At 44.8% G+C, this 11,096-nt stretch overlaps 1 protein-coding gene and 1 long non-coding RNA gene across 2 annotated transcripts; both read right to left on the bottom strand.

Moving 5' to 3' along the window:
• Positions 1–2,226: 2,226 nt before the first annotated feature.
• Positions 2,227–7,706, bottom strand: LOC139833263 (uncharacterized). Its single transcript, XR_011748680.1, has 2 exons — positions 7,556–7,706; positions 2,227–2,688 (listed from the first exon to the last, which is right to left on the bottom strand). It is a non-coding gene; the product is annotated as an uncharacterized lncRNA (long non-coding RNA).
• A 561-nt stretch (positions 7,707–8,267) lies between these two features.
• On the bottom strand, positions 8,268–10,231 carry LOC127316795 (cyclin-dependent kinase B2-1). The gene is made up of 6 exons (XM_051347260.2): positions 9,699–10,231; positions 9,399–9,572; positions 9,194–9,287; positions 9,025–9,094; positions 8,715–8,853; positions 8,268–8,592 (listed from the first exon to the last, which is right to left on the bottom strand). The coding sequence occupies exons 1-6, from the start codon at positions 10,110–10,112 to the stop codon at positions 8,500–8,502; spliced, it is 984 nt and encodes a 327-aa protein (XP_051203220.1). The 5' UTR covers positions 10,113–10,231; the 3' UTR covers positions 8,268–8,499.
• Between the last annotated feature and the right edge of the window lie 865 nt (positions 10,232–11,096).

Here is an 11,096-nt window from a genome sequence, read left to right as displayed (position 1 = left end):
TTTATTCCTAGGAGACATATTTTAGAAGGTGTTGTTGTCCTTCATGAGACGATACATGAAATGCATAGAAGGAAACTAGATGGGGTGATTTTTAAGATTGATTTTGAAAAGGCGTATGATAAGGTTAAATGGCCCTTTTTGCAACAAGTTCTACGCATGAAAGGATTTGATCCGATATGGTGTGATAGGATAAAGCAATTTGTGCAAGAGGGAGTGTTGGTATAAGAGTGAATGATGTGATTGGGCATAACTTCCAAACTAGGGTAGGTCTACGACAGGGAGATCCTCTATCCCCAATTCTTTTTAATATTGTCTCTGATATGTTAGCGATTCTTATTGCTAGAGCAAAGGATGTAGGTAAAGTGGGAAGCTTGTTGCCGCACCTTATTGACGGGGGAATTTCCATTTTACAATATGCGGATGACACAATCTTGTTTTTGGAACATGATATTGCTAAAGCTGTTAATATGAAACTGATTTTAGGTATTTTTGAACAACTTTCGGGTTTGAAAATTAATTTCCATAAGAGTGAAATCTTTACCTTCGGAAAAGCAAAGGATACGGAAGATCAATATAGAAACATTTTTGGGTGTGAGTCTGGATCTCTACCTTTAAAATATTTGGGTATACCGGTACATTATAGGACTTTGCGGAATGCGGAATGGAATCCCATTGAAAATCGATTTGCGTCAAAATTGGGGGGTTGGCGTAGTAAATTGTTATCTTATGGTGATAGATTGGTTCTAATTAATTCGGTACATACAAGTCTGCCAATGTTTATGCTTTCCTTCTTGAAAATCCCAGTTGGGGTGAGGAAGAGGCTTGACTTTTATAGATCAAATTTTTTCTGGCAATCGGATGAGCATAAGAAGAAATATAGGCTATCTAAATGGAGTATTTTGTGTAGACCAAAGGATCAAGGGGGGTTGGGTATTGAGGTGTTGGAATTGAAAAATAAATGCCTTTTGAGTAAATGGTTGTTTAAAATCCTTTCAGAGGAGGGTATGTGGCAACAACTCCTATGTAACAAATATCTTAAGAACAAAACTTTGGCACAAGTAGAGGTTAGACAAACTGATTCACCTCTCTGGAAGGGTCTTATGCATGTGAAAGAAAATTTCTTTAAGCGAGGCAGTTTCAAAGTAGGTGATGGAAAATCTCTGAGGTTGAGGATGTGTGGTTGGGTGACACGCCTCTATCCCACCAATATCCGGCTTTGTATAATATTATTTAGCATAAAAATGTGTTGTTGTCGACTGTGCTTGAAACTCAACCTATTAATCTTACTTTTAGAAGAGGCCTGAATGATAATAAGTGGTTACAGTGGTTACATCTATGCCAAAGATTAATTACAATTAATTTAACTACTGAATCAGATAAGTTTATTTGGAAATTAAATGATTCGGGTATTTTCACAGTTAAATCTATGTATCTAGATATGATGAATGGGCATACTATTTACCTTCGTAAGTATCTATGGAAGTTAAAGATCCCTTTGAACATAAAAATATTTATGTGGTTCCTTAATAACAAGGTTCTGTTAACTAAGGATAACTTAGCCAAACGGAAGTGGAATGAGTGTCAAAAATGTTGTTTTTGTGATTCCATGGAGACTGTAAACCATTTATTTGTATTTTGCCCTTTTGCGAAGATAATATGGCGTATGGTGTATCTTACTTATAATATCCCTCCGCCAGCTAATATTACTAATATGTTTGGTAGATGGCTGAATGGAGTGAGGAAAGAGGATAAACGAAAGATACGAATAGGTGTTTCGGCCTTATGTTGGGCTATTTGGAGGACTAGAAATGATATGATCTTTAACAAACACACTGGGACTAATTTTTTGCAGGTTATCCGGCGAGCTGCTCATTCAATTCAACAATGGGTGTTCCTCCTCCCTATGGAGCAGCGGGAGGATATGGTTACTGGATGCAACCGGATGCTACTGGTTGCTCAGGACTTCTTTTTCTAGGCTACTGGGTGGCGGCATCTTAATAGAATAGCAAATGCATAGCTCTTCTGTTAGCCATATTTTCGTCTGGTTGTTCTTTCTTGCGATTCTAGCTGCTCCGTGATTGTAATATGTGATGTTATACTAAGACTTGATACTTGGTTTTTAATAAAAGAAGCCGTGTGCATCTATTGATGCAGAGGCTGGGGCTCTGCTCCTTTATCGAAAAAAACTAGTGCTTGCCAAGACATGCACTTGATACTCAAGACACGTTTAATCATGCCAAATTACATTGTCACTATCCATCACAAATATCAGTGAATGGCACAGTATTTTGCATCCAAAGGCCATTTTAGCTATCCGTAAAAAAAAGCCAATTAAAGTCGTACACTGAATAGCATCAAGAAAAAAGAGGTAAATCCGGCCATTGAAGCAGAAGTACTGCTTCACAAGGCACTCGGCAAGACAGTTTAATTATGCAGGACTACATAGTCATTATCATCACAAATATCAGTGAGTGACACACACTAAACAGCAGCTGGAACAAACAGAGGTAAAATAGCATGCCCTGTAAGCAAAGGAGAGGCTCCGGGCAAGCACGAGATGCAAGAAATCAGCTTCATATTAGTACGAAGACAACTTCAGTATAACGCCTTGTCTACATCATTGAATTACGGGTGCTCTATGGCCTTCTTTGCAGAGATCCTCTTTGCTGGCTCATACTGCAGCATTTTCTGCAAGAATGACAGTGATGCAGGTTAAGACAACATTCTGAAAAGAGGGCCTCTTCTTTTATGTTTGAGATCATACTTGCCAACACCAGGCATGCAAGGACCAAGATTGTACAAAACTACAAATGCACATGATGGATGACTAATCTCAAGCAGATCAATACCATTTGCGTCAAGACTGGGAATTACCGAAAACAACTTTGAGACGTTGAACTGACGATACTCATACCAGTTCAGGAGCTTGCCTACTCCTGGCCAGACCTCCTCATTTGGAGTGCCCAGCATCCTAGCATTCAAAAACCAAGATGGACCATCATCATTGACATCTCATAAACCATAGTACTAATGTCAGCGGGGAATAAATAAGAGTACGGTACTTGAAAGTGTGCAGGAGCTGCTGCACCTCGGAATCTCCAGGGAAAAGTGCAGTGGTGGTATGGTCTTCAGATAGAAAGGTAATTGTATGATAATTTTACTAGCTTATGCGAGAGAGAGTTCATGTTAAGCTCTCTTCTTGGAGTATTAGTCTTTTAATGCTAATCATTTCAACTTAGTTTTAATTAAAGTATATCTTATTTTCTGTTGTATGGTCTTCTGATTTTTAGATAGAAAGGCAATTGTTGCTAATTTTTCTAGCATATGCTCATGTCTTTAGCCATCTTGAGAGCTAAAAGCTCATGTTGATGTATTGTTTAGTTTTTCGATAAAGATGTATTGTTTAGTATAGAAATCTTTCTTTGCCTATGATAATTATGTGTATGTGTGATTAGTGATTGTCTTAGCATGATAATATTGTGTTTTGCGACGATTGTATAATCATGTACAGTCTACATGGTGATCAACCATTTCTCCTTATGCCCTATTATTATAATTTGTAACGATCATATATAGTGTTTATGGGCATTTTATTTATGTCACCATATCTTAGAAAGAATGCATTCGAGTCTTTGCTATTAAGCAATGCATGTCATGTGCATGAGTTTTATAACCTTAGGATTAAAAGGGAAACCATATTAACCTAATTATATTTTGCATGTTTTTCCAGAGACAAATTAATAGTGGGTTAAGATGGCTGCTTCAGGACCAGTTCAATGGGGAAAACATTTTTCCTTATAGCCTTCTAAAGCAAAGTTATGGTTGAATGACCTGAAGATGTTTTGGGTCAACCACTTCCAATGGAATGTGAGCATGTTGTGCCTCGTTAAGTGGATCCGAACACATCGTCTATAGGTCATTTGTTTGTTGTGCTATCTAACACAGTGTTCGATTGTAATCGTACTTACAACATAGCTAGAAGCACTGGGAGGAGTTGGAGAAAAGGTACCCAACCACTGACTATGGCAATGAGCCCTTCTTGGTTGAGCAGTATATGAGCAGCCACTCACTAGGACAACGCCATCTTGAAGCTCATGTACTTCTCAACCAAAAAGGACTCATTGTCATAGTTAGTAGCTGAATACAATTCTCTAGTTGTGGTGTACTTACAACATGGAATCAAACAGTGTTCAGATAACACAACAAGGAAACAACATATGGCTGACTTGTTTGCATCCTCCCAATGACGCAAAGTTCTCACATTCCAATGGAAGCGATTAGGGTAATCTGATCAACCAAACAGTTCAGGACATTCAACCATAACTTTGTTTTAGACTGACAACGACTAAGGTTTGCCACATCAAATCGATCAGGCTCCATACATCAACACTTGAAGCAGTCATCTTAACCCGCTTAATTACACTCTAGATTGTTGGAAGAAAATATGAAACATGATTAGGCTAAGATGGTTTCTTCATTTTAATCAGGTTATAAAGTTCCATACACATCATATACACTGCAACACAACATGTATGAAGTAACTACGAAAATCGTCTCATAAAAGATCAGCAAAGACTCTATGGCATTCCTTCTACAATCTAGTGAGATAAACAAAATGCTCACAAACACTATAATCAATATAAATTACAGCCAGGGGCATAAGGAGAAATCATTGATAGCATGTGACTATACATGATTATATCCTCGCCACAGAACACAACATGTTACATGCTAACACAAACAGTAATCACATTTGTTTATCCAATGCCAAAGAAATAACAATTCTAGCCATTACATCAAAAGATAAGTTAATACGAGACCCTTTTAAACTAGATCTCAATGTACAACATACATGATTATCCAGAACAGAGAAATATTTCTATAATAGGAAATAATATATTAACAAGAAGCTCATATCTCTCAAGGAAGGCTAACCACATGAGGATAAGCTAGTAAAAATAACCAGCAATTATCTTAAAATCTGAATCACAAGATCATACCAGAGAGAAAGGCTCTACAGGAAATAAAGTAAGGGTGTGTTTGGTAGGTCGGGCCACCTCAACATGTCTTTCTCACCTCATACATGCTGACCTTAGATATGATGTGTTGAGATTTTGTGCCTTGTTTGGTAGCTTGTATCTGGAAAGAGATGCTCAGCTGAGATGTTGTTTGGTGTGTGGATGAGCTGAGATAGTGCTGAGTGGAGATTTTTGCGCAAAAGTCCCTAGACGAAAAAAGAAAAAGCAATCAGGTCCCTGGTTCTCCAATCACTGCATCAAGGAAGATGCTCCGTCCATAGGTGGCGGCCGTAGCGGCGCGTCCTGGCGGGCGTGGCTGTCCTGGAGCTCGTGGGGGCGGTGCTTCCTGGCGGAAGTCGGGGCGCGTCGGTGGCGGAGCAAGGAGGCGGCGCCGGGTAGTCTCGCAGAGGTGCGACGCGCGTGCTGTCCGTTGCGCTCCAGGCGGCGGTGACCGTGTCGCTCCAGGCGGAGGAGGCCGCCGACGCATCCAGGTGTGGAGGAGGAGGAGGCGGCCGTGGCGCTCCAGGCGGAGGAGGCCGTCTGCGCGAGGTCGCGGTGCGCGGCGAGGAGATCTTGGCGGCGCAAGGTGTCGTCGCTGGTGGCGGCCACGTGAAGAGAGAGGGGATGCGTGAGGGATGGGGGCGAAATGAATCTGCCGGGTGGGGGTCTGGGCCTCTGGGGCGCGGAGCGGGCCACCGCTACAGTCTTTTGCGGGATTAGCTCATCCCGGATGAGCAGCGAAGCTCGATTTGAGCTTCGCTCCTCGTCCCGGCTCTGAGCCCTTTTCCGTATCCACTAGGCAGTGTGAAGATGATACGGACCGGTCTAACAAACATCGGATCTCCTGAAAATCTCGGTTGGGAGGAGAATTTCTGAGTAGCCCCGGGCTACCAAACACACCCTAAGTAGACATGAGTGGCATCAAAAGACTGATACTCCAAAACGAGAGTTCAACATGAACTTGCACACAAATGAATATGTTCACTGGCCTAGTCAGACCACAAACTAAGTTGTGCCAGACAGAAATGTACGCCTCGGCTTGGTCTACGTACCCTTTGCGTCTTCTGTCAGAGATACAACAACACTACAATGGTCACAACAAGATGAGCGGCGGATTGAGGATTGGAGACGAACATCTCAGCAACTTCAAAACATGTCACCGAAGCACTTCGCAGGTGTGCAACCGGCTCTATGCTTGACAAAAGAATTGTGTATGGGAACTGGAATGGTAGTGGGTACTTTTGTGTACAAAGATGAGTAGGGAAAGATCTGCTTATAACCTCTAAGAGATGACATGCCGCCGCCATGCCGCTGCAGACAAGTGGGTAGAGGTCGCAGGAACATCGAGAGGAGGAAGACCTAGATTCCCTTCTCTGCTCTCCACTGCAACACGCGACCTTTTCAATCGGCAAGCTTTCAAACTCAGACCAGCCTTCAAGGCTTCCGTATTGAAGGCGGATGTGGACTCCATGGATCGACTTTTGCCTTCTCTGCTTTCGTTGCAACGAAGCTGCATGGTTCTCTCTAGCTCATGACATGTCACATGCGGCCATGCGGGACAACAATCCTTGCTACCGTAGAATCAAAATGCAACATGTTTATCAGATTCTGAACCGGTACGGAAACAGCAAGGCGTTTTCAGGCGGCTCTAAAACCCATCTAGGCATATATAAAAAAAAACCCATCTAGGGTTTCGTCCCTCTCGCCGGCGACGCTGCCGCTCCGCTCCGCCTCCAGCGCCCTTGGGGTTTTGGAGGTGTGGCGGACCGCGGCCTCTCGCCGGCGGGAAGGTGTCAGTTTTTAGTTCTTCGTTTAGTCTGTTTTCGGTGTTTTCTTCGGGATGGTGAGGCGGCGGCTATTTCCTGAAGTCAGAATAAGGTCCTCCCCGTCCTATCCTCGCTCCGGTGGTGCATCTAGCGCCGGCGGAGGACGCGTGGAGTTGTGTGTCCGGCGGATCCCCGTGATCCGATCGTCTCTCGTGTTCGATTGTGTGGTTTCAGGTCAGTCTCTTCCGATCTACGGTTGTCATCATTGGCGATGGTTGCTTCTCTGGTGCGCTGGTCCTTTGGGGCCTTAGCACGGCGACTTCCCGTTTGTCTACTACAACAAGCTCTACTACGACAAGTTTTGCCTGGCTCCGGTGATGGAGGGGCAAGGACAGCGGCGCGCCTTCGGCCCGTGCTACTGTAGTCATCGCTAGGTGGTCCAACGATCTAATTTGTAATTTTTATTACTTTTTGGCATCTTTGTACTACTGCTGATGATTATTAATGGATCGGTGGAATTTTCGCAAAAAAAATGCAACATGTTTCTTTTCCCTCCTTTTCCATCCCTATATATTACCAATAAATATGAATACATTTACAGTACATAGGAAAATCACAGATAAAAATGGAAACTAGGTTTGCTGAGGATGGTTCCGTTGGATTTCGAAAATGTTGTTGTCCCCCAAAAAAAATAGATAGGAGGATCGCGTGGATTTAGCCTTTAGGGGAAATCACAGTACGAACAGGAGAGGCATTAGCAAAGAGACACACCTTCTAGTTGCCAGTAAAGGCCGGCGGTGCCACAGCCAAGTCACATCGCCGGTCAGTGCGGCCGTCAGCGACGGCGGCTTCTCGTCCGTTCGAAGGAGAGGGAGAGGTGGGTGGCGCAGCAGCCGGCGGCTCACCTTCAGATTGGTTTGATGCCGTACCCTAGTACCGATTACTATAGTTTCGATGGGTGGTTCTTGGAATTATTGGCCTCTGGAGCAGCTCTGCCGCTAGGAGGCCTTTTCCTTCCTCGTATATTTTACTTGCAATGGGCATCACCAAATCCAATAAAAAATTAATCATGATTATTTTGAATTTTAGAGAGAAAACAATGGTTATTTTAAACTTATCTACTTCAATAGAAGGTCTATTGCCAAATCTATTTGAGCTTGATGTTAGTTAAATATTCCTCAAGAAAGTATGAGGAGCATATGTTATTTGAAACAACCCATTCAGGACCTCCATTCAAAAAACAGAAACAGCACTTGATATACTCTCCCTATCAAAACGATTTTAATTGTAAATCAAAAACACCACACTGAATCGCAAGGTAAAGACAGTATAATTGCAGAACACCATAGTCACTATCCATCACAAATATCAGTGAAGCACAGTATTTTTTACATTCATCAAGCTGATTTTAGTTTTTTTTTTTTTTTGCAAAAGAAAATATTAGTTATCCATCACAAACGGCAACGAATGGCGTAGCAGCTAGTAAAAAAGAGGTAAATGCTGCCCTTGAAGCAGAAGTACTGTTTCATAAGACATTCAGCAAGACAGTTTAATTATGCAGGACGCTACATAGTCATTATCATCCATCACAGATACCAGTGAATGACGCACACTAAACAGCAGCTGGAAAAACAGTGGTAAAAAGTATGCCGTGGAAGCAAAAGAGATGCTTCCGGGCAAGCACAAGTCGCAAGAAATCGGGTTCATGCTAGTCTTCAGTACAGCTCCTTGTCTACGTCATCAAAGTAGGGGTGCTCCATTGCCTTCTTTGCAGAGATCCTCTTTGCCGGCTCATACTGCAGCATTTTCTGCAAGAGTGAACCAGGTTAGGACAGCATTCTAAAAAGAGCACCTCCTCTTTTATGTTTGCTTTAACAGTTATCCCCAACAACAGGCTAATACAAATGCACATGGTAGATGACTGACTAACCTCAAGCAGATCAATACCATCAGCGTCGAGACTGGGAATTACAGAAGACAAGGGTGAGACATTCCACTGAGGGTACTCGTGCCAGTTGGGGAGCTTGCCCACTCCTGGCCAGACCTCCTCATTTGGAGTGCCCAGCAACCTATCATTCATTCAAAAACAAGATGCATCATCAGAATCTGATATACATTGGTACTAATGTCAGGCAGAAATCAAATAACATTAAACAAAATACACCATCAACATCTGAAAGATGTACCCTACTAATGTCAGCGAGAAATAAAATAACAGTGGACAGGGTGTGGTACTGTACTTGAAAATGTGCAGGAGCTGCTGCACCTCGGAGTCTCCAGGGAACAGGGCAGAGGTAGTGATCAATTCAGCTGCCATTTTTACAAGGAGTTCAGCATATCTATATAGCTGAGTTGATTTCTGAAGAAGTGCTTATCTACAACAGCCATATAGGATCGAGCTCATCTTACCAAATATGCAGCCGACAGACCACATGTCAACAGGCGTGGAGTAGTGTGTGGCGCCAAGAAGGACCTCGGGAGCCCTGTACCACAGAGTCAGGATCTGCAAAGGGATTCAGACTGCATCAGGAACAGCAGATCCAGGGAGGACAATCAATCGAGCGGAAATAACGCCAGGTGCTAAGGCTGCTGGTAAAGTAACTAGGAAGCGGACCTCGTGTGTGTACTTCTTGAGGGGAACCGTGAAGGCACGGCTGAGCCCGAGGTCGGCGATCTTGAGCGCCATGGTCTTGCGGTCCATGAGCAGGTTGTGCGGCTTGAGGTCGCGGTGCAGGACGCCGCGGCCGTGGCAGAAGGCCACGCCCTTGCAGAGCTGGTACATCAGGATCTGCACACGCAGCGTCAATCGATCAGAAACTGTCGGGGACATTCAGACAAACACCTGGCGTGCAAGATCTGGGAAACGAACGACAAGAGACCGAGATCGGTGGGGGTGCGGAGGAGAATGGATTACCTTGACTGTGTGTGCGGGGATCTTCTCGTGGTTCTGGCGGTGTCCGCGGATGAACTTCTTGAGGTCGGTGTCCATGTACTCGAAGACGAGGTAGAGGATGGTCTGGCCTTCCTTGTTCTGGCCCTGCTTGAGGTCGAGCAGGCGCACGACGTGCGGGTCCTCGGACAGCATCCGCAGCAGGGAGACCTCCCTGAGCGCCGTGGGCGGGACGCCCTCGTCGTCCTCCGGGAGGCGCGTCTTCTTGAGCGCCACGATCCGGCCCGTGGCCTTCTCCCGGGCCTTGTACACCTTGCCGTAGGTGCCCTCCCCGACCTTCTCCAGCTTCTCGTACAGGTCCATGGCGCGCATCTCGTCGCCCCCCGTGGTGGCCATGGGCGGCGCCGCCAAGGCTCCCTGGTGCTGGAGGGTCGCCATCGCGCAGATCCGCCGCTCCCTCGCTGTCTCTCTCGTCCGCTGCTGTTGCTGTGCGTGGATGGTGGATTTGGGGGTGGAGGCGTGGTGGGGCTAGGGTTTGTGGTTGATTTGGGGGAATCGTGGGGGAGATTTGTACGCGAGAGAGCCGTTTGATGGGGGGCCGCTCCAACGGTTGCCTTTTCAGATTTCGAATTTCGAATTCTCAAGTTCTTTTTAGAATTCTATCTTTTTTTTTTGGGAGAATTTAGAATTCTATCTATACGTGGTCGGTGGGATCAGCGAATGAGCCGTTGCTATCTCACAGCCCGTCGTTCGGCGGCTGAATCGTCCAAGCGTCACTAGCGGAGAACACACTTATAGTCGCAGACCGTAAGCGCATTTTGTCGCGGACGGCGACCCGCGACAACGAAGACGGAACAAAAGTTACAAAAGGTTCATCTTTTTATTGCGGATCCGTTACCACCCGCGACATATGCACCACCACGTGGCAGGCGCGGGGCGTCCAGGGGGCATACCCTTTTGTCGCGGGTTGTAATAGCACACGCGACAAAAAGGCATCTACGTGGCACACGCAGAACGCTGCTGCTTTAGGGTTTGAGGGGTGCAGCCCCCCTCCCCCCCGCCACCGGCACCGCCCCCGGTTTGTTTCAATTTTTCATTTTAAAATAAAAGTTGCATACTTTTATAAGCTACTACAAGTTGTACACGTTCATTTATTATATATAGATCGAGCAAACAAATATTGGAAGTAAAAGTCTACTCGTAGATTCCCCTTACACATATACATGGAGCTTACTACTACCAGGACAAAAGCCTGTCGTCTATTCGAACTAATACATATACTTGGAGCTCCCTACTTCCGACGTCTCTTTGGACTAAACCGGCCGTTGTCGTCTATTACTTCTGTCAACGGAAATCCCGCCAGTTCCTCCATAATTCGTAGTATGTGTTCCTGTGGTTGGAGGTTCTTCCGCATGCAGTCGA

The sequence above is a fragment of the Lolium perenne genome, chromosome 7, assembly GCF_019359855.2.
Source record: "Lolium perenne isolate Kyuss_39 chromosome 7, Kyuss_2.0, whole genome shotgun sequence".
In the NCBI taxonomy this organism is placed as follows: domain Eukaryota; kingdom Viridiplantae; phylum Streptophyta; class Magnoliopsida; order Poales; family Poaceae; genus Lolium; species Lolium perenne.
Note: the sequence above shows the minus strand (reverse complement) of the source record. Positions and strands in the feature narration are given on the sequence as shown.